The 25,153-nt window shown below is 43.0% G+C and overlaps 1 protein-coding gene across 1 annotated transcript in view; it reads right to left on the minus strand.

Moving 5' to 3' along the window:
* Nucleotides 1-25,153, minus strand: part of LOC135505923 (protein enabled homolog) — a 151,205-nt gene that overhangs the window by 20,640 nt on the left and 105,412 nt on the right. Inside the window, 1 exon segment of the mRNA XM_064925170.1 lies at nucleotides 19,840-19,912. Within this exon segment, the coding sequence (XP_064781242.1) occupies nucleotides 19,840-19,912 (73 nt within the window).

The raw sequence follows: 25,153 nt of genomic DNA on the forward strand, positions 1-25,153 counted from the left end.
AATGACATGAAAATGATTTCAATGTTACTTAAGACTGTAAAGCGTCAGCTAGTAATACAACTAGAAACAGTATTACTGGCCCAGGCAGCAATCCACTCTGTAGGCTAGAGTAGCCAGAGGAAGGGCTGAGAGAGAGTGAACAGATTTAGTTGGTGGAGATCCTCTCTCTCCCAGAACCAGAGTGGAAGTGGCTGAGGAGGCTTTCACTAGCTGTTGCCTCAGCCAGGCTTTCCCCAGTACCACTGACCCCATTATCCATATTCACCAGTCTCACTCTACAAGGTGTCCCCATAACACACTGTGCTGTTATCGAAATGTAGCTGTACCCAGCAGGCTCCCATGAGGACGGCTATTCTCCCCGCCACTGGTGCACTTCGTAATGACACTGCCTTGTTACAGCAAGACGGGGAGCACAGAACAGAGCACTCCCATCCTAACTTCACTAAAGCACCAGTGCAGCCCTCATCTACCTCTTCTCCATCCTCCCACACCTCCCCTCTTCCCCACCTCCCTCGCAGAGTTAATTAAAGAGCAGGAGTGTTGTACTGCTCATTAGGCGCTGGGCCACTAGAGGTCTGGAGGCAAGGTATCTGGCTCGAAGGACCACTCCCAGGGGTTTCGCTATAGGATAACATCCCCTTATCTCCATGCTGATATCGTTACAGTAGGGAGTACAGCAGAGAGTCTACTATATAAGGTAGTGTATATCAGCGCTAAGATAAGAGGCATTACAGTGATTAGCATATACTCCACCCCGGGGGCAGTTTGCGAGGGATGGGGGCAGCAGTTCCACCACAGAGAGTATCAAACTGCGACAGGAGTGCTGACAGTGCCGGAGACTGCTGCACAAGCAGGAGCCTCTAAAATATCACAATTAAAATGTAGAATATTATCAGTATGCCCGAGGTTAAATGTAGGCGGGATGGTGTTGAGAGCAGCAGGAAGGGTTGATTATGCAACCACTAGAACGAACAACAAGGTTAGAGAAGGTCAGTGGTGGATGATGCAATTGACGTGCAATGTCAATGACACCTATATGGGGAGTGGTTACACAGTACAAAACAGAGTGAAACTGTATACAGGATTGGTTAGTAACGGATTACATGTAACAAGGATGACGTAAACCAATCAGCTCGGATTATGAGAAAAAAAAAGATAATTGTGCTTGGTTCATAGAACCGGGCTTACGTCAGTAACCTGCGGAAGCCACTAGATGTGGTTTGTGTTTTCTCCCTGCAAAATGTTGCTCTATCCTTTGAACGGTTTAAACTACAAAATATTATGACCCCATACCTGAAAGATAAGACTCCCTCAACAATGCCCACAAGCAATAACGGAGTGGACAAGACCAGGAACTAAATCAGACTGGGGGGAAAAGAACATCAATGATGATGTTATATTCTACCTTGAAGAGGTAGATCGAGGTTAGAGGTTATATTCTACCTTGCTACAAAAATATTGCCTGGTGAGCTTCTGAACTTCAATACCTTTCTGATGAATTTCAGTCACTCTTAACCATACTACCTTCAGCTTGAAATACTGTCAAAACTGTCAGGCTGATTTGTAATAAACTGTCATAGAAACATTCAACATTGTCCGTTGAGTTTTTACATGGTGGGGTTTGGCGAAAAAACATCTAAATGGGATCAGGGACCAAAACATTTGGGAACCCCTGCTCGATACGGAACAAGTTTTACAACGTAGACCTTTGGTTAACTTTGGTAATGGTGACATGACATGACATGCCTGTCCACAGCAGTAGTTCAGACTATTTCCATCTAGTGTATTTATTGTACATGTAAACACTATCTGACACACACTGAATTCCCTGGCATACGAGACCATAACATTCCTACACAACACAGAGGAGAACAGCTATAATAAGCACTAGGCCTCACCATGTCTGTTAGACGAGATGGCGTGGCAAGAGGTGGTGGTGGCGAGGAGGAGCTGGAGGGGAGTCATAGGACAGAGTCTGCTTGCCATTCGTCAAGGGGATAGCAATTTGCTTACATCCAGTTTAACTTTCAAGGAAGGGACGTCATGTTAAAGTAATTTTATCCTTGAGATGAACATGGATATACAGTTTCAGTCAAAAGTTGACACGCCTACTCATTCAAGGGTTTTTATTTTTTACTCTTTTCTACATTGTAGAATAATAGTGAAGAAATCAAAACTATGAAATAACACATATGGAATCATGTAGGGAGCAAAAAAAGTGTTACACAAATCAAATTAGATTTTATATTTGAGATTTTTCAAAGTAGCCACCCTTCACCTTGATGACAGATTTGCACACTCTTGGCATTCTCTCAACCAGCATCACCTGCAATGTTTTTCCAGCAATCTTGAAGGAGTTCCCACATATGCTGAGCACTTGTTGGCTGCTTTTCCTTCACTCTGCAGTCCAACTCATCCCAAACCATCTCAATTGGTTTGAGGGCAGGTGATTGTGGAGGGCAGGTCATCTGACGCAGTACTCAATTACTCATCTTCTTTTTGAAATAGCCCTTACACAACCTGGAGGTGTGTTGGGTCATTGTCCTGTTGAAAAACAAATGATAGCCCCACTAAGCCCAAACCAGATAGGATGACGTATCGCTGCAGAATGCTGTGGTAGACATGCTGGTTAAGTGTGCATTGAATTCTAAATAAAATCACTGAGTGTCACCAGCAAAGCACCACCACACCTCCTCCTCCATGCTTCACAGTGGGAATCACACATATGAAGATCATCCGTTCACCGACTTCGCGTCTCACAAAGACACGGCGGTTGGAACCAAAAATGTAAAATTTGGAACAAAAGGACAGATTCCCACCGGTCTAATGTCCATTGCTCTTGTTTCTTGGCCCAAGCAAGTCTCTTCTTCTTATTGGTGTCCTGTAGTAGTGGTTTTCTTGCAGCAATTCAACCACGAGGGCAGATGTGTCTGTTACTTGAACTCTGAAGCATTTCGTTGGGCTGCAATTTCTGAGACTGGTAACTCTAATGAACTCATCCTCTGCAACAGAGGTAACTCTGGGTCGTCCTTTCCTGTGGCGGTCCTCATGAGAGCTAGTTTCAGAGCTTTTTGAATGCACTTGAAGAAACTGTCAAAGTTCTTGAAATGTTCTGCATTGACTGACATTCATTACTTTAAACAAAACACCTTTTTGGTTACTACATGATTCCATATGTGTTATTTCATAGTTTTGATGTCCTCACTATTATTCCACAAAGTAGAAAATAGTAAAAAGAAAACAAAAACCCTAGAATGAGTTGGTGTGTCCAAGCTTATTACTGGAACTTTATCTGAAGCAATAAGGGATAATAAATAAAACTACACTGAACAAAAATAAAACGCAACACGCAAAAATTTCAAATATTTTACGGAGTTCCAGTTCATAAGGAAAATCTGTCCATTGTAATACTTTATTTAGGCCTTAACCTATGGATTAATTAACCTTAACCTATGGATTTCACATGACTGGGAATACAGATAAGCATATGTTGGTCACAGACACCTTTAAAAAAAAGGTAGGGGCGTGGATCAGAAAACCAGTCAGTCTCTGGAGTGACCACCATTAGCCTCATGCAGTGTGACACATCTCTTTTGCATAGAGTTGATTAGGCTGTTGATTGTGACCTGTGGAAAGTGGTCCCACTCCTCTTCAATGGCAGTGTGAAGTTGCTGGTATTGGCGGGAACTGGAACACACTGTCGTACACATTGATACAGATCATCCCAAACATGCTCAATGGGTGACATTTTCAGCTTTCATGAATTGTGTATAGATCCTTGCAACATGGGGCCGTGCATTATCATGCTGAAACACACTTCCCCAGGGTGCCAGTGACCATCGAAGGTGAGCATTTGTGCAGTCAGGTCAAGACCCTGGTGAGGATAAGCATGCAGATGAGCTTCCCTGAGACTCTTATTGGCAGTGTGTGCAGAAATGTTTGGGTTTTGCAAACCACAGTTTCATCAACTGGCTGGTCTCAGACGATCACACAAGTGAAGAAGCCTGATGTGGAGGTCCTGGGCTGGCGTGGTTACACATGGTCAGCGGTTGTGAGGCCAGTTGGACGTAATTCTCTAAAACGACATCAGGGGCGGCTTATGGTTGAGGAACGAACATTGAATTCTCTGGCAACAGCTCTGGTGGACATTCCTGCAGTCAGCGTGCCAATTCCACGCTCCATCAAATCCATCAATTTGAGACATCTGTGGCATTGTGTTGTGGGATAAAACTGCACATTTAGAGTGACTTTTTACTGTTCCCAGCACAAGCTGCACCTGTATAATGATCAAGCTGTTTAATCAGCTTATTGATACCACACCTGTAAGTGGATGGATTATCTTGGCAAAAGAGAAATGCTCACAAACAGGGTTGTAAAGAAATGTGTGCACAAAATCTGAGAGAAATACGCTTTTTGTGCCTATGGAAAATGTCTGGGATATTTTATTTCAGCTCATGTAACATGGGACCAACACTTTACATGTTGCGTTTATATTTTTGTTCAGTGTATTTAGGGATGTCAGTTTTGAGTACTAGTGTATACTGCACCCATAGCAGAACTTTCATTCCATTCCAATATAGAATCTGTTTGGGATATGACTAACTATAAAACTCTCATACAGTCTAACAATACAAATGTATCATCACTATTAGGGTGAGCCAAGCTGGAGCATTAACAATACATATCGGTCTTGCTGAAAGAGGGGAAGGCAGCTCCTTGCAAGTCGTACTGAACAGAACAATGGGACCATATCAGAAATGATCAAAGGATTCCTCAGTGCATGTCGACACACAAACACAGAATTACCTCACTTTCTCAGGAGCCCAACATGCACACCGAGCCGGGTGGGAAAAGGTTGATATGTACATGACTTCCTCTCTCAGATTTAAGGTATTGAAGGCTTCAAAGATGTGAAAAACCTTGGTGATCCATTCAGTTCCTGACATGCGTTGCCTGGGGAACGGTTGCTAAGGGAGTGTAGGCAGCACACGGCCTGAATCCGAACGTCTTTCAACAACTTACTACTACCACGGACTCAAAAACACAAAAAAGCTTTGTCAGTATTTTTCAAGAAAACGAGAATCGCTTGAATGTGCTGTGTTTGACAAATTAATTATTTAGACCGTAGGAAACCAGTGCGGAGGAGGAGGACATTACAGTATGAAAGTGTCAAAACGAGGGCAGACTATTAATACAGACAAAATTAGAACCTAGGTTGGGGCAGGAGCTCGGGCTGGGCGATATGGACAAAATATAGCACAATATTTTTCAGATTTCTGACGGCATGGTGGTATTTTATGTTTCTGAATAAAAGTTCTAAATATGTTTTATGAGTAGTGCATAACCCTTGAATGGCAACATATGAATTCGGAGTGCTTTTAATGAGTTATCCATTGATGGTTTTATACTTAACCAAACTAGTACAAAACTGACAAAGTAGTACAATTGTACAACTTTTCATTTTATTTAGCACTATCATAATATCGTTAGACAGTATTGCAAAAATCCATAACGGTATATGTGGATCCACACAGGTATACAGGTATTCATAATACAGTCGCCCGCCCAGGAGCAGATGTTAGACAACATGGTCTACATCCAATGAAAATGCAAAAATACAATTCCACACTGAAGAGTGAGCATCTTTGGAGTGATCTTGAAAACTAACTGCACACAGTCCGAGCGTTAGGGTGTATGTAGCAAGTGTGATGCTTCTCAGCGGTCCTTGATTCTGACAGCCAAGGGGAGCAGAGCCGCACAATCACAAAGCCTGGCAAGCCCCCAGTCCAGTTGGTCAGAGAAGCTTTCCTCATTGGCCTGGCCTGAACAGTTCTGTATCAGTGAACTGAAGCCCAGTTAGTCCATATGGAGCTACACTATAAATGACTCCGTCCAACTCTACAGTTACTTCCAGGTGTCCCCTAACAAGCACGCAGCAAGTCAAACCAGGGGCCTCATTTATAACCATTGTATAAATTTCACACTATACATGTGCGTGCGCCATTAGAAAAAAAAAAATATATATATATGCATGTCTAAAAATAGAGATTTATAAACTTGGCGCACACCATACGCACGTTTCCCATTATAAATCTGATACGTCCTTAAACTTGCGTGAACTAGCATTATAACTCCACCTGGAAAACACCCTGCATTCACCTTTTATGGTTACTTAATGCCATTTATTTGCTGTATAACTTGGAACTTTTTGAATTAGGCCATGTCAGTTTCTAATAAACTCAGCAAAAAAAGAAAAGTCCCTGTCTTTCAAAGATAATTCGTAAAAATCCAAATACCTTCACAGATTTTCATTGTAAAGGGTTTAAACATCATTTCCCATGCTTGTTCAATGAACCATAATTAATTAACATGCACCTGTAGAACGGTCATTAAAACACTAACAGATTGCAGACGGTAGGCAATTAAGGTCACAGTTATGAAAACTTAGCAAACTAAAGAGGCCTTTCTACTGACTCTGAAAAACACCAAAAGAAAGATGCCCAGGGTCCCTGCTCATCCGCGTGAATGTGCCTTAGGCATGCTGCAAGGAGGCATGAGGACTGCAGATGTGGCCAGCGCAATAAATTGCAATGTCCGTACTGTGAGACGCCTAAGACAGCGCTACAGGGAGACAGGACAGACAGCTGATTGTCCTCCCAGTGGCAGACCACATGTAACAACACCTGCACAGGATCGGTACATCCGAACATCATACCTGTGCGACAGGTACAGGATGGCAACAACTGCCGAGTTACACCAGCAACACACAATCCCTCCATCAGTGCTCAGACTGTCCACAATAGGCTGAGAGGCTGGACTGAGGGCTTGTAGGCCTGTTGTAAGGCATGTCCTCACCAGACTTCACCGGCGGCAACAACGCCGCCGGTGATGGGCTATGGGCACAAACCATCATCACTGGACCAAACAGAAAAGGCAAAAAATGCTCTTCACTGACGAGTCGCGGTTTTGAATGAGCATTACATCGATTTGGAGGTGAATTGTCTGTCATAGTCTGGGGCGGTGTGTCACAGCATCATCGGACTGAGCATGTTGTCATTGCAGGTCATCTCAAAGCTGTGCATTCCAGGGAAGACATCCTCCTCCCTCATGTGGTACCCTTCCTGCAGGCTTATCCTGGCATGACCCTCCAGCATGACAATGCCACCAGCCATACTGCTCATTCTGTGTGTGATTTCCTGCAAGACAGGAATGTCAGTGTTCTGCCATGTCCAGCGAAGAGCCCGGATCTGAATCCCATTGAGCACGTCTGGGACCTGTTGGATCGGAGGGTGAGGGCTAGGGCCTTCCCCCCCATAAATATCCGGGACCTTGCAGGTGCCTTGGTGGAAGAGTGGGGTAACATCTCACAGCAAGAACTGGCAAATCTGGTGCAGTTCATTGAGGAGGAGATGCGCTGCAGTACTTAATGCAGCTGGTGGCCACACCAGATACTGTTACTTTTGACACCCCTCCTTTGTTCAGTGACACATTATTCCATTTCTGTTAGTCGCATGTCTGTGGAACTTGTTCAGTTTATGCCTCATTTGTTGAATCTTATGTTCATACAAATATTTACACATGTTAAGTTTGCTGAAAATAAACACAGTTGACAGTGAGAGAACATTTCTTTTTTTTCTGAGTTTACAAAGAGCAATGACAAATTTGATCAAATATTTTTGGAGGTGTTAGGCTGTATTTGGAAAAGGACTGAGTTTCTGAAAGACAAAATAGCACATTATTGTGGACATGTCAGCTCTTCTCACTAACAGCAAATGGCTGCCTTTTTTAAATTGTAAAAAATTCAAGTTCAGTTTTTATAAATAGTAACCTTTGGGAGAAAATTGGTGCATGGTTGTTTTGAGATATATTTTGTATTTCATCACGAGGCCCCAGAACACTAGTCAAGCAAAGGAGAGGAATTGGTTTTGTCCAACAGCAGCCAGCCCTGTGTGTTAGACAATAACAGAACACAAGCACTATACATGTAGTCACACATACCGTGATCAATGTCAAGCAGCAGATAAATGCTCCTCATTAGCAGCTTGTCTCTAAATGATTCTGTCAATCGGGTACAGAGCACCACATCAATTCCAATCTCCCTGCATCAGTATGGAGAATATCTTCCTTTTGTCTCACCACCTGACAGATGCTAGAAGCAGGCACAGTGCTACAGTCTCACACCAGAAACTTATACATCCCATTAGACTCTTTTAATCTAATGGTAGGTTAATACTGAGTATCTCTGGGACTTTAAAGAGGCACCTAAAAGTCTTGGCTGTTGTGTGTTACGTTGTCAGAAGGACTGGGATTTGTGTTTGGAAGATTTCGGGGTAGGGAGAAAAACATCCAAATCCACACATTTGCTTATGTAATCTTCTGGAAACCACAACAGCGATCTTCTGACAGAGGACAGTGATCTAAATATTTATTTATAGCGTGGTTCAAAGTATAACACTGAGAAATAGTCAGAGTAGATATAGTTATGCGTGACGAAGCACGGCATGTATTTAAGAGATGGATATATAAACAGCCAAGGCTCAATTCATGTGGTCATTCAAGATTTTGGTATGCCAAATGTTAAAACAGGATTTCCACATTATGTGTATGAATGGCTTGCATTTCCCCCTCAAACACACACGTATATAGGATTTGTGACACACTGTCACACACACTGATCCCTGGGATGCCAGGCTGCTCTGAGGCCATAGCTGAGTAGTGAGAGCGGTTATGAATGCTGACAACGTTTAGCTAGCACATGGACAAGCAGTACTACAGTAGTCAGACATGACACAAATGACCACCATACCTGGATCCTTCGTTCTGTTTTGCACTACAGAATAAACTTTGAGAACAGTCAGCCCTCAAATGCTAGTTACCTAACGTTAGCTAGCAAATCCGAGTTGAAACAAGCTAGCTAGCTAACGTGAGCAAGCAGGAATTTTAGCTGGCCAGGTCGGATTTGCTTGGTTAGCTCGCTAGCTAATAGCGATTGCCATGGCAAGCAAGGTAGAAATTAAGTCAGCTCGCTAGACTGTTATGCTAACCTTTTAGCTAGCTAACGCCAGCAAGCTAAATACATGGCTCCGAGTCTAGCTGGCACTGGCAGGAGTATGGGGTCACGTTAGTTACAGCATGGTGAGGGGGAATTAATTTCTTCAACATCTTGCTAGCTAGCAATATTAGCAAAGCCAGCTGTAGTCACATATTGGCTACCTTGCAACCTGACATAATTTCTGGAGGCAGTGGAAACACAATTTGAGCTGGCCAGCCCAACCTGGATTGACTTCAAAGTGCCAATGGAAACTGGGCTCAAGTCAGCTGGGCCTCTTGCTTTCTCTCCCCATCCCTCTCCTTTTAATTTGACTTCTGCTCCCTTGATCCTTAGTATTTTATGAAGATATTCCAAATAGAGAGGAAGCAGCAAGGTCTCTCCCCTATCTGACAGAAATAACTTGTATGTATATGGAAACTGGTATGCATGTACGCAAGCATGACATTGATAGATGTGACTGGATGTAGGCCTTTAGTATAGGCATCTGTTGTTTTCTCAGTACGGGACCATTATCATTTAATTATTCTAACTTTAAATGAATGTAGTTTTGTCCTTGAGATGTTCTTTTCCCTTACGAATAAAGATTGCAGTCGGAGTGCAGTATGACTTCTGTACAATGCAGTATAACTGTACAATGCAGTAACTGCAGTATGCTGTAAATACTGCATCCAAAATAACTTTTTTTTATGACAGTAATGTTGCAGTGTAACTGCAGTTACAGTGTATTATAACTGTGGTGCTAGGCTAATTGTTCTGAAATTACTGTGTCCAAAATACCACCGTCGACTGCAGTTACTACACTGAGGTTCTTTTTACTTTTTTTTTTTCCCTCTCCAATTTCAATCTTTTCTTTCACCAAAACATGACCCACCAAACCACCATTCTTAACACGGTGTTTCCTCTGTGTCAGAGGAAACATTGCTGAACTGACGACTGAGGTCAGCCTGCAGGCGCCCGGCCTGCCACAAAGAGTTTTTAGAGCGCGATGAGCCAAGTAAACCCTCCCCGGCCAAACCCACCACAAACCCAGACGACACTGGGCCAATTGTGCGTCGCCCTATGGGGATCATGGCCAGTTGTGATACAGCTCGGGATCGAACCTGGGTCTGTAATGACGCCTCTATCACTGCGACGCAGTGCCTTAGACCGCTGCACCACTCCAGAGGCCTGTACTGCAATCGTTTATTTGTTAGACATTTACAATTGAAGTCGGAAGTTTACATACACTTAGGTTGGAGTCATTAAAACTCGTTTTTCAACCACTCCACAAATTTCTTGTTAACACACTATAGTTTTGGCAAGTCGGTTAGGACATATACTGTGTATGACAAGTCATTTTTCCAACAATTCTTTACAGACAGATTATTTCACTTGTAATTCACTGTCACAATTCCAGTGGGTTAGAAGTTGACTGTGCCTTTAAACAGCTTGGTAAATACCAGAAAATTATGTGTTGGCTTTAGAAGCTTCTGAGAGGCTAATTGTCATCATATGAGTCAATTGGAGGTGTACCTGTGGATGTATTTCAAGGCCTACCTTCAAACTCAGTGCGCCTCTTTGCTTGACATCATGGGAAAATCAAAATAAATCAGCCAAGACCTCAGAAAAAAAGTGTAGACCTCCACAAGTCTGGTTCATCCTTGGGAGCAATTTCCAAACGACTGAAGTTAACACGTTCATCTGTACAAACACCATGGGACCACGCAGCCGTCATACCGCTCAGGAAGAAGATGCGTTCTGTCTCAGAGAGATGAACGTACTTTGATGCGAAAAATGCAAATCAATCCCAGAACAGCAGCAAAGGACCATGTGAATGTAACAGTATAACTTTAGACCATCCCCTCGTCCATACCCGGGCGCGAACCAGGGACCCTCTGCACACATCAACAACAGTCACCCACGAAGCATCATTACCCATCGCTCCACAAAAGTGGCGGCCCTTGCAGAGCAAGGGGAACCACTACTTCAAGGTCTCAGAGCAAGTGACGTCACCGATTGAAACGCGATTTAGCACGCACCACCGCTAACTTGCTAGCCGTTTCACATCCGTTACATGAAGATGCTGGAGGAAACAGGTGCAAAAGTATCTATATCCACAGTAAAACAAGTCCTATATCGACATAACCTGAAAGGCCACTCAGCAATGAAGGAGCCACTGCTCCAAAACCATCATAAAAAAGGCAGACTACGGTTTGCAACTGCACATGGGGACAAATATCATATTTTTGGGAGAAATGTCCGATGGTTTGATGAAACAAAAATAGAACTGTTTGGCCATAATGATCGTTATGTTTGGAGGAAAAATGGGGATGCTTGCAAGCCGAAGGACACCATCCCAACCGTGAAGCACAGGGGTGGCAGAATCATGTTGTGCGGGTGCTTTGCTGCTGGAGGGACTGGTGCACTTAACAAAATAGATGGCATGATGAGGAAAGGAAAATTACATGGATATATTGAAGCAACATCTCAAGGCATCAGTCAGGAAGTTAAAGCTTGGTTGCAAATGGTTCTTCCAAATGGACAATGACCCCAAGCACACTTCCAAAGTTGTGGCAAAATGGCTTAAGGACAACAAAGGCCACTCCAATACCTTGACTATCACAAACCCCTGGCCTCAATCCTATAGAAAATTTGTGGGCAGAACTGAAAAAGCGTGTGCGAGCAAGGAGGCCTATAAACCTGACTCGGTTACACCAGCTCTGTCAGGAGGAATGGGCCAAAATTCACCCAACTTATTGTGGGAAGCTTGTGGAAGGCTACCTGAAACGTTTGACCCAAGTTAAACAAAAAGCCAATGCTACCAAATACTAATTGAGTGCATGTAAACTTCTGACCCACTGGGAATGTGATGAAAGAAAGAAATCTCTACTATTATTCTGACATTTCTTAAAATAAAGTGGTGATCCTAACTGACCTAAGTTAGGGATTTTTTACTATGATTAAATGCCAGGAATTGTGAAAAACCAAGTTTAAATGTATTTGGCTAAGGGGTATGTAAACTTCCGACTTCAACTGTATTATGTCATGTTTCATGTGGACCCCAGGAAGAGTAGCTGCTGCATTTGAAATAACTAATGGGCATCCTAATCAAATAAACTGTACTCTGCATCCATCACACAGACGATTTCACTCACCTCCAACACAACATGGGGCATGAGAGTAGAGACCAAGGGCCTCATTTATAAACGTTGCCTAGGCACAAAAGGCGTGCGCCACTTTCTAAGCAAACTTTGGGATTTGTAAAAAACAAACTTGACGGGAGAAGGTGCGGTCCTCCACGGAGACTGACCAATACGTACATATGGACATTCTTCTGTTTAAACTGATGCCGTTTTCAATGCTTCAGTTAGGCAGATATGAGTGCACAGTTTCATATATTGTTATCACATGTTCGTTGCGCAGAACTGTCAATGTGATAATGGCCCTGTCATTGTCAGTTACAATCAGGGTAATTACCACACCTGAAGGTGTTACGCAATTAGGTAGCTTCGACAATCAAATGGGTGGGTATGAAAAGGCATGCAATTACAATGGTTAATGACGCACAATGGCTGCTTTGGCACTGTTGGAAGATTTGGCGAATGGAAGAATTCAGAGGTTGCGAATTTTCAGAGACCAGCAAGACTTACTGGCCAATGATATTAAGTGGCTTATGAGCCGGTTCCGATTACCAAGAGCTGTTCTCTTGGATCTCTGTGCTGTAGAGAAGCACCCGCAGAAACCAAGCCATGCCTGTCCCACTTCAACTCCTTGGCAACCTCGTTAATGGTGTCTCTTTGCGCTTGCAGGACTGCATCTGTGAGGACACGGCCGCTGGAGGGTTGTGACGCACAAGGTGCAGTGGAGACACCGGGGCTGGGCGCACTCAGCTCCTGCTCAGCTGCAGCACCACCAACCCTGCTGGAACACCCAGCGACTAAATAGAAAAATAACTGTTTCAACACAACTTGAATGCATTTGGTTGACTCTTTTCAAATGAGGGAATACTAATTACATACCTGGATCATCCGGTGCGCCTTGCATGTCTTATCACCCTCCTTGAGCTCCAGTGTCCCCTTTCCCTGCCAGTGGCACAAACACTTTGTCTGTGTAAGGCTATGCGCCTTTTGGCCACTTTTATGTCAGACCACTTTTTTTATATCTGAAAGGGTCCGACCATTTGAGCCAGCAGCCTTCACAGCATCCGCCACTAACTCCTTTTTGACATTTATAATGCCCACAGTGTCCACCAAACAATATATTTTTTTGATTCAACCTCCCCACAAGAACTTCCATTTCACACTTGGTGAAATTTCTATTAAAAGGGTGGGCGTTAAAAGGGTGGGACTAAACGCTCGCTCACATGCTCTAAATGATTGTGATTTATAAAGGGGAACCGGCATGGGACGTGCGTGCGTACCGTGATAAAAATCTGAATATTTTTGTGCGTAACCACTTCCTGTGTTTTGTCTGTACGCCACCTTTTGACGTGAATCCTCCACACAGTTTTATAAATGAGGCCCCAGCTCTGGAACACGGACACACTGGACCTCTGCATTACTGACCACAGAACAGTTCTTAACCCTGGGTGTGAAAACAGACTAGTGGTGCTAGGCTATTTCACGACAAGGCTCGATGATGGAGGGTGTAATAGGAAACTACTATAACCAAAAGTGTCAGTCATTTCATCATTGGGGTTATTTATAAAAAGGGAAGAAAACAACCGTGACCTTTAAAATACATCCATCTCCATTCTGACACTAAAGACTAGAATGTGAGGTCATGGTAAAGTATGCCTAACCTTCAGGCTAAATCTATGGTGGAATTATAGACCTCGAAACAAAGTCATTAGTACATTTTTTAAAAACACTGTCAGGGTGAGACTGAAAGTACTAGGCTGTCCCCTGATAGTAAAGTGTGTGCATGTTCGCGATTGCGTACATGCATCCATGTGTGGAGGTGTTTCTGCACCTGTGTGTTTTTTTTTTAGAGAGTGCAGATGAGTGTGTGAGCCTGTGAGAATGTGTAGCCTACTCCATCTCTCCAGGGTGGGCCAGGCAGGATTGTAGTGAGTTTGCATCACAGGGATGACACCAGGCATTGAGCACCCAGCCAGTTCCATTGACTGCAACAGCTAAATATGGACGAAGGCCGGAACAGAACAGAGGGGTCAGAGTGAGGGGGAAGCTCAGGGCCAGATCCGTTTCACACACACTAGTATAAGTCCTTTGAACACATCCAGGCCTTTTGTGTTAATGACAGAGCCACACAGATCGGGTCAGATATCCTTAAAAGGAGCCATCCTAAAGGAACGCTTACTCTACTAATACAGTACAGAGCTATGTTGGACAGACATGTTGCTATGTCAGGTATGTCTTTGTATGAGGTGGTCCACCAGCCAAGGAACATTTGGAACGGTCCAGGGACATTCTTCACAGGGAGGCCTATGTCTGAATGTATACAGAAAGTGTTTTAGACTAGGCTATCACTCAACAAGCTTGAGGCCAGGCCACCCACTTCTCAAACTACCCTCCATGTGTGTGTGTCCCATGTTAGCGTGGAGCAATAAACCAATTTGTTAATGATGGGGTTAATATCAAATCCATGTCAGGATTCAATTTTATGACTTTCAGATGGGAGAATGTGGGTTGACTTTACAAGGCAGCAAAACCACACACATGCGCCTGTGTAAATCAACACTTATAACTGCAGGATAAGAATCAGATAGGGCTTGCCCGACAAAAAATATATATATATAATCGATTAGTAGAAATAATTTTAAAAAACAACATATTTTTCAATATATTGACGGTTTTAATAAAATCAACTATATATACATTGAACTACTCTGATGCTTTAAGCTCCCTATATGATGAAATAAGACAAATTACTAAAAAGGGAGCCAGATATCAGATACCAGAAAAAAAAAAAAACTTAACCTGTCCCAACCATCCTCCTCCTGTTCCTACTGGCTTTCAAAGATTCTACCGTTACTCTCCAGAATTTGAGATACGAAGAGTCAGCTAAAATGTATCATGTGGAATACCAATTTATTTTACCATTTCTACCGATCTGCCAGTTATGGTTTTCATATGCACATTTTTGTGGAACAGTTTCATTTCATTTATAATAACAACGTCTTCGTATCTCAAAATCCTGGCTGTGGTTAGTCAAAATGCTATCAAAATCGAAAAATGATAAACCTAAAAACTAAAGTAAAAATAGCCTAGAAAGCCAACAAATTAAAACATTTCAGCCTGCAGGCAGAACATTTCCTGATAAAAAATAAATATCCTATAAATCGCATTTGCTACGCATGGCCTGTCTGCAACCAACTTGAAACATTGCATCAACTATTAACTTGGGTCCAGCCCGAAGCTCCTTGCAACATTGTATAAAATATTCTGGGCCCTCAGAGTTTCCCGCCCCAGTGAGCTCAGGACAGACACAGCTGTAGGCTATTTGCACAAGGGACAAGGAGTAATCAGGCAGGCCTGTTTTATGACGTTTCCTCTGGATCAGAGCATGACATTATTCCCTTTCACGCTGAGTGGATATTGAAAGAGAGCTGGAAAGGTTTTTCAAATACGTTTGTTGTCATTCTCAATGGATGTAAAAACAGACTTTGTTTGCTTGCTGTTTGAGGTGAAGAAACATTACTTTGAAAAGCTCCACAGCTCATTAGTGGTGGTGCATTAAGCCAATCAGAAATACTATCAGATACCCAAATGGGCAAATTTATATGCCTGCATTTGTGCGCAGGCCAGGTAGCCTATAGGCCTACTTCTATGCATAATCAGGTGAGCGTCCTTACTCAACATTAACAGGAGCGCTCCAAACAAAAGACATGGACGAAATTGACAATACTCGCAAATGGAATAAAATAAACCAGAACTGGTTTCTCACTAGTGTAGCATAGGTTGTGGGCTCTGCAAACAACATGTCCACTCCGACAATGAGAACGGTAAAAGACGGGAAAAATAATATGTTGAATGCATTAACAGACATGAAGTAACCAAACAGACATTGTAGATTAGAAATTATAGGATTAAACGGTAAATGTACTACTGATAATATAAGTATTGGGGAATTGATAAACACTAACAATCAATCAAATGCAAACAATTCACACAATGAAGTTATGAAACAACGAATGTGCACAAATTGGCAGCAGAGAGCGCATTCTGGAGACAGAAGTGGATTGCACAACCACACTCCCCTTCTTGGATTTTGCCATTCCCGTGGCCTCCACAATGGATTAGTCTCGGCCTCCAGATGGATTAGTTCACTGAGATGGGCACGAATAAGACAGGTGTCTCGTTTGCCATTAAATAAATATATATACATGCTACTGCTCAACTAAAAATAATCTCGGTCCACTAACATCCTTTCGACCAGTCAAATAATTGGGGTCAGCCCTAGAATCAGAGATGCCATATACCCTGTGGAACACCTCATCTGAGACTAACAGGGATGGGTATGAATGATATGACAAGTCCATCTCACGTACAATATACTACAATGACATCCAAGGCAGTCGCTGCCAATAAACTGCTGCTAACCAAATTGCCAAGTGGCCTTACAGCAGGCCTTGGGGTCTCAGTGAGCCTGCTGAAACAAGAGGATTCATTTAATGAAAAGTGTCATTGTGTTTGCTGAGTCACCATACATCATGGGACGACAGGAAGGAACCGCAAAGACACAAATAGGCCAGATACACACCTATTGGACGGGCACACGAACACAGAATCGTCAAACTCTTTCTTACTCACAATCTTCAAAGTTAATTCTCCGTAACGATTAGTGGGTACTAAAGCAAGCAAATCTAGGCCGATTAACAAATAACGTCATGGATGAGTTATCTTTCGATTGTAAAGTTAAATTCAAAATCCCATGGGCAGATTGTCTGGGATTGAAATGACCCGGACTCACATACAAACAGTTACCATGATAAAGCTCAACATAGAGCCAAGTCCATCTTAAGCTTACTTCTATTGCAGCTCCTTTATGGTCAGACACATAAAGGAGTCTGTTCATCATTCATAACACAGCACCCTGACCACCAGCAGCCGCCTACTCTGCAGGCATCACACACACACACTCTCCCGCCATACTACCTGTCAGTCAGCCAAGACAATTAAATCCACAGCACATTACTCTGTAAATCGGCTGCAGTCAAGAGGACAAGGAGAGAGGGCCAGGGGCAATCCAAACTCCAGATGCTCTCAACCAAACTACCAATGTTCTCTGCTGCTGTGACGCAGGATATGGCACTGAGGGAGGAGGGGGTCATATCGTCATGATGCCATGTCTTTGTGTACATGGGGACAGGACAGGTGGCAGTCCCCTGTGTGGTCCTGTGAGATCAGGCTGCAGGCTAATTCAATAACGTTTTATAGGTTTCTAGGAGTAGGTAATAAAATAGCTGATAGACTCAGATTGGCTCAGATTAATACGGCTGCTACAGTGATACGCTGGACTACACTGTCCTGTGGTGCCCCACTGAGGAATGGGGGGCTCTGTACCACACTGAAACTCAGCATTAGCTGCACATTATTACCACCTAAGGAGGAAATAGGTTCATAGCCATTTAAGGAGAAGGAAAAACAATTACAGGTACAGTACTCCCTCTAAGAGCTCGCTTGAGTCTGAGCCACAAAACAGAAGTGATTGCACGAGAAAACACTCTTAACAAAATGTGTGTTAGCCTAGGTAAACGCATTTGAATATGAACACGGACGGCTCTCATGCCAAGCGTTATTGAGTGTGTGCAGCAGGAGGGGGAGACTCAAAGGATTTAGAGCAGTGTGTTTTCAGAATGGGAGAGAAAGCCTAAGTCCCCTGAGAGTGATAGGGGTTCACTGTAGAAAAGCTTTTCATTAAGAAAACCTCTATCAGTCCATTTCTTCTTTTGAAGTCTCCAAACACACACAACATGTCTGCCTCTCTCACTCTCTGATGCACACCAAGTCAGATATGCGTTCTCATACACAAACACTTCTTGTGTGTATGTCTATGTGAGAAAGAGAAAGCCATCTCCTAACCTCAGGCTGTGAGTGTACCATTGCACTCAGCAGTGTTTTGTGATTCCACCTGACACACTGATGTGGTGCCTGTATACTACAGCCTGCCACAAGCGCTATCATCCTCTCACCCAGCCCTGCTCTACTCCAGGGGTGTCTGAACACAAACTGGCAGCCATCAGCCTCACTCTGTGCCAGGATGTGGAAGAACACCACCTGCAGGCAGGCAAACACTCCACCTGCCTAGTTAATATGGGAGTGGAAGTGGTGAGGGCTGGAGAGGTAACAACCTTTTGGAGCATAAGTCCAAAGCCGGTTGAATCCAATCAAAAGTACAGCATATAGTCAAAAGTATGTGGACACCCTTTTAAATGAGTGGATTTGGCTATTTCAGCCACACCCTTTGCTGACGGGTGTATAAAATTGAGCACACAGCCATGCAATCTCTGTAGACAAACATTGGCAGTAGAACGGCCTTACTAAAGAGCTCAGTTACTTTCAATGTGGCAATGTCACCTTTCCAACAAGACGGTTCGTCAAATTTCAGCACTGCTAGAGCTGCCACGCTCAATTGTATGTGCTGTTATTGTGAAGTGGAAACTTCTAGGAGCAAAAAAGGCTCAGCCGCGAAGTGGTAGTCCACACAAGCTCACAGAACTGGACTGGCGATTGCTGAAGTGTGTAGAAAATGTCTGTCCGATTGCTGAAGTGTGTAGAAAATGTCTGTCCTCGGCTGCATCATTCACGACAGAGTTCCTAACTGCCTCATGAAGCAACGTCAGCACAAGAACGGTTCGTCTGGAGCTTCATTAAATGGGTTTCTACGGCTGAGCAGCTGCTCCCGAGCGATTCAGGTCTAAGGCACTGCATCTCAGTACTAGAGGCATCACTACAGAACCTGGTTCAATCCCGGGCTGTATCACAACCGGCTGTGATTGGAAGTCTCATAGCGGTGGCGCACAATTGGCCATTGGACTCTGGAGCAGTGGAAACGTGTTCTCTGGAGTAATAAATCACGCTTCACCATTTGGCAATCCATCAGACAAATCTGGGATGCCATGAGAACGCTACCTGCCCCAATGCATAGTGCCAACTGCAAAGTTTGGTGTTGGAGGAATAATGATCTGGAGCTGATTTTCATGGGTTGAGCTAGGCCCCTTAGTTCCAGTTAAGGGAGATCTTAACGCTACAGCATACAATGACATTCTAGACCATTCTGTGCTTCCAACTTTGTGCCAAACAGTTTGGGGAAGGCCCTTTCCTGTTTAACAATGACCCCATGCATAAAGCGAGGTCCATACAGAAATGGTTTGACAAGATCGGTGTGGAAGAAATTGGCTGGCCTCCACAGAGCCCTGACCTCAACCCCATCAAACACCTTTGGGATGAATAGCAACGCCGACTGCGAGCCAGGCCTAATCTCCCAAAATCAGTTCCTGAACTCGCTAAGGTCCCAGCAGCAATGTTCCAACATCTAGTGGAAAGCCTTCCCAGAAGGGTGGAGGCTGTTACAGCAGCAAAGAGGGACCAACTCTATATTAATGTCAATGATTTTGGAATGAGATGTTTGATGAGCAGATGTCCACATACTTTAGGTCATGTAGTGTACTTGGATCAATATATTTAGGCAAGCAGGTAGTGTTAAGCAGGTAATTGACTGATTGGCTCATATTTGATTGATTACACACTCTGTGTGTATCTACGAGATGGATTGGGGTCTGAGTGACAGTATTTTATTTAGTGCTGTCGTGCTGTGTTAAGGGCTGTTGTAGGCTCAGATCTTACTTTCTCTGCATCTCCAGGTCTTCTGGCGAAGGTCCATTCTGAACCTGGGGGCTCTGTCTTGGCAACGTCGGGCCTGGAAGGAGAAACACACAGAGATGGTCAGAAATCCGCTCTGAAGGAAATGACCTCTGGATTCATCGCTTTTTACTCAAATCTCAACGCCTAAATATTTAGTGTAGTCTCATTTATTGAGGGAATGCAACACCTACCCAGTCATTTTTCTCAGCATTTCATTCAAAGTTTGTCTTAAATTGGTTTCAAAATCAGAATCAAATCCAATTCACACAAACTACACTGTCTCCTTCCCAACCATTTCTTTCAGGCCAGACCGATCCTTTAAGAGTAATTCCCTGTCAGCCGGCTCGGTTGTGACCTAACGTCTGTCATACTGATCCATTCCCAGAGCTGTCTATTAGCCTGCTCTCACAGCTACTCCAACCAATCAGCCATCATATCCACTGACAGCACTGGACCGCTGCCAGACAGCCACAGAGTTACAAAACAATCAATTATCTGGTAGTTGTAGAGACGACAAGACCATCAAAAGAAAATCAACACAAAAACAAACATACAATCAAATTAGTAAGAGAGCTCCACGTTTGGCCAGGGATCAAAGATGATACCAGTCAAAAGTTTAGACACACCTACTCATTGCAGGGTTTCTCTTTATTTTGACCATTTTCTACACTGTAGAATAATAGTGAAGACATCAAAACTATGAAATAACACATATGGAATCATGTAGTAATCCCCCCCAAAAAAGAAGAGTCAAACAAATCAAAATATATTTTATATTTGAGATTGTTCAAAGTAGCCACCTTTTGCCTTGATGACTGCTTTGCACACTCTTGGCATTTTCTCAACCAGCTTCATGAGGTAGTCACCTGGAATGCATTTCAATTAAGTGGTGTGCCTTGGTAAAATTTCATTTGTGAAATGTATTTCCTTCTTAATGCGTTTGAGCCAATCAGTTGTGTTGTGACAAGGTAGGGGGCTATACAGAAGAAAAAGACCAAGTTCATATTATGACAAGAACAGCTCAAATAAGCAAAGAGAAAATTACAGTCCATTTATTTAACACATGAAGGTCAGTCAATCCGGAAAATGTCAAGAACTTTGAAAGTTTCAAGTGCAGTTACAAAAACCATAAAACACCATCACGAAACTGGCTCTCATGACACCGCCACAGTAAAGGGAGACCCAGAGTTACCTCTACTACAGAGGATAAGTTAATTGGAGAGGCAGGATAGCCTAGTGGTTAGAGCATTGGACTAGTAACCACAAGGTTGCAAGGTCAAATCCCCCAGCTGACAAGGTACAAATATGTCGTTCTGCCCCTGAACAGGCAGCTGTTCCAAGGCCGTCATTGAAAATAAGAATTTGTTTTAACTGACTTGCCTAGTTAAATAAAAAATGACAGTTACCAGCCTCAGAAATTGCAGCCCAAATAACTGCTTCACAGAGTTCAAGTAACAGACACATCTCAACATCATCTGTTCAGAGGAGACTGCAGCAATTCAACCATGAAGGTCTGATTCACACAAAGAAATCACTACTAAAATGACACCAATAAGAAGAAACATGAGTAATGGACATTAGACCAGTGGAAATCTGAACCTTTGGTCTGATGAGTCTAGATGTTTTTTTTTTGTTGTTGTTGAGATGCAGAGTAGGTGAACGGGCTTTCTCCGCATGTGTGGTTCCCACCGTGAAGCATGGAGGTGGTGCTTTGCTGGTGACACTGTCTGTGATTTATTTAGAATTGGCACACTTAACCAGCATGGCTACCACAGCATTCCATCCCATCTGGATTGCGCTTAGTGGGACTATCATTTGTTTTTCAACAGGACAATGACCCAACACACCTCCAGGCTGTGTAAGGGCTATTTGTCCAAGAAGGAGAGTGATGGAGTGCTGCATCAGATGACCTGGCCTCCACAATCACCTGACCTCAACCCAATTGAGATGGTTTGGGATGAGTTGGACTGCAGAGTGAAGGAAAAGCAGCCAACAAGCAGATGTGGGAAGTCCTTCAAGACAGTTGGAAAAACATTCCATATGAAGCTGGTTGAGAGAATGCAAAGCTGTCATCAAGGCAAAGGGTGGCTACTTTGAAGAACCTAAAATGATTTAACACTTTTTTGTTCATGGTACCATGTGTGTTATTGCATAGTTTTGATTCTACAATGTAGAAAATAGTAAAAATAAAGAAAAACCCTGGAATGAGTAGATGTGTCCAAACTTTTGACTGGTACTGTTTGTTGATCAAATGTATAGACGTTAAAGTGGTTAAGGGATTCACTGAAGCCTACGTCCGATAGGTGAAAAGCCAATGTGGTTATGGCCAGACTCAAAGTCCAGTGTCGACAGACGTTTGAGGGCTTGGATCTGACCAAAAGAGACGAGTCTTCTCTATGCTATCAGTATTCAGGCTAGCTAGTGTCTGTGTAGAGCAGTGATACATTGATCTGCTATTCCAGACAGATGGAGAGAGCTCTAAATCTGAGGGAAGAATAAGGCTTTTATCTATAAAGGTTTGGCAGCAGTGACTCATATAACCTTCTGTTCCTACACCAGACCTGCTAGTGACAGTTCACCACAACCACAGCCCTCTCCACATCAACAGCAGTATCTGCTGAACAAGCTTTTGATATCACAAACGTTTATTAGAAAAGTTCCATAACCATTACCCACAATGAAAGAGGATTGATAATACAAAACTGTTGTAACTAAAGGTATTATTGACTTGCACCTCAGCCCAGGCAAGTCCAGTCCGAACAAGTAGTAGCATGGCCAGGTCTCTTAATAACCGAGGCATCAAACTCATTCCCCCCTAGTCCAAAGCTCAAATAGCCCTTACACAGCCTTTCGAAAAACAAATGACAGTCCCACTAAGCCCAAAACAGATGGGATGGCGTATCGCTACAGAATGTGGTGGTAACCATGCTGGTTAAGTATGCCTTGAACTCTAAATCACTGACAGTGTCACAAGCAAAGCACACCATCTCAGTCATGCTTCACGGTGGGAACCATACATGCGGAGATCATACGTTCATCTACTCTGCGTCTCACAAAGACAAAAAAAAATCTCAAATTGGGAGTCATCAGACCAAAAGGACAGATTTCCACCATCTCTTCTTATTGGTCATATACTAGTGATTTCTTTGCAGCAATTCGACAATGAAGGCCTGATTCACGCAGTCTCCTCTGAGCGGTTGATGTTGAGATGTGTCTATTACTTGAACTATGTGAAGCATTTATTTGGGCTGCAATCTGAGGGGCAGTTAAATCTAATGAGCTTATCCTCTGCAGCAGAGGTAACTCTGGGTCTTTCTTTCCTGTGGTCGGTCCTCATGAGAGCCAGCTTCATCATAACACTTGGTTTTTGTGACTGCACTTGAAGAAACTTTCAAAGTTGGACATTTTCTTGATTGACTGACCTTAATGTTTTAAAGTAATGGACTGTCGTTTCTCTTTTCTTAATTGAGCTGTTCTTGACATAACATGGACTTGGTCTTTTACCAATGTTGTGGAAGGACTTAAAACGAGAAGTTCATGCTTGAAAAACCAAATGTCGCTGATTTACAGCTCTCAGTTCTGACACTGATCAACAACTATAGGAAGCGTTTCATTGGAGTCATTGCAGCTAAAGGTGGCACAACCAAAAAGTCAATTAATTTTACACAGGGGCATTGGGTGTCGCTTAACTTTGTTTATGAAATAAGTTCAGTACCAGTCAAAAGTTTGGACACACCTACTCCTCATTCAAGGGTTTTTAGTTTGTACTATTTTCTACATTTTAGAATAATAGTGCAGACATCAACACTATGAAATAACACATATGGAATCATGTAGTAATCAAAAATGTGTTAAACATATCCAAATATATTTTATATTTGAGATTCTTCAAAGTAACCACCCTTTGCCTTGATGACAGCTTGGCACACTCTTGGCATGCACTCAACCAGCTTCATGAGGTAGTCACCTAGAATGCATTTCAATTAAAAGGTGTGCCTTAAATTTGTGGGATTTCTTTCCTTCTTAATGCGTTTGAGCCAATCAGTTGTGTTGTGACAAGGTAGGGGTGGTATAAAGAAGATGGCAAATGCCAGACCTAATACCAAATAGTGCTGAGGCCATTCCAAAACTTCTAATTTGTTGCTTTATTTCCATGTAGACTTGATTGTGTGTTTTGGATCATTGTCTTGCTGCAAGACCCTGCTGTGCTTCAGCTCACAGACAGACTGCCTGACATTCTCCTGTAGAATTCTCTCATACAGAGCATAATTCATGGTTCCTTCAATTAAGGCAAGCCATCCAGGTCCCGAGGCAGCAAAGCATCCCCAAACCATCACACTACCACCACCATGCTTGACCGTTGGTATGAGATTCTTACTGTGGAATGCAGTGTGTGGGTTTTGCCATGCATAATAGGGCCCATGTCATCCAAAAAGTTATACTTTAGAATCTGTCCATAGAACATTCTAACAAGAGACTTGATCATCCTCCAGGTGCTTTTTGGCAAACTGATCCCAGGCCTGTTATAAGGAGAGGGGAAATTGCATGTGTGACAGTCTCAGTGCTGTGGTCACGCTCACCAAACAGCACACAGCTGAGTCGTAAACTCACCAGAAACATTCTCCGTGGCCAATTACCTTATCCCGGCGCTGATTATAAAAGTAGCATTTAATAGATCACAGTGTAAACACTAGTCACCCAGAACATGACTCGCAGCAGGCCTGAGACGGGGTGTCTGTCTGGACAATAACAGTGTTGTAGAAGGGCCACTCCCCTTGCAGACAGTTAGAATTTGAGGTAAATAAAATGTTCCGACATGAGGTAGCAATGCATTTAGATGATCTCATTATGTAAATGAGAAACAATAAGTACGGGAGAATGGTTTATTTTTGTTTTATTTCATACTGTACACCAGCACTGAACAGTAAAGAAACTAGCTCTTTCTAGAAGGCCTAGATTTATGTTCTGTAAACTAATCACCAAACCTAATCAAATCCATAAGTTTTAGAGATTAGGACCTAGACATTTTTTTTCTCATGGTTGTCATGTGCCGTAAAGGCAGCATAACTTAATGACACTTTTTATATCATGTTTCTGATCAAATCGTCTAAACGGCAGCCAATCAAATAAAAATGTCCTTCAATGTGAATATGAATTAAGATGTTAACACATCATATCCTAAAAACAGGTCAAAGTCAAATGGACAGTAGCCCACAGAATTAAATCAGACTACTCACGGCTGCTGTCCGGGAGTTTCACTCAGTGGGATAAATTATCAGGATAATCAACCATTTCA

The sequence above is a fragment of the Oncorhynchus masou genome, chromosome 19 (genome assembly GCF_036934945.1).
Source record: "Oncorhynchus masou masou isolate Uvic2021 chromosome 19, UVic_Omas_1.1, whole genome shotgun sequence".
Lineage (NCBI taxonomy): Eukaryota > Metazoa > Chordata > Actinopteri > Salmoniformes > Salmonidae > Oncorhynchus > Oncorhynchus masou.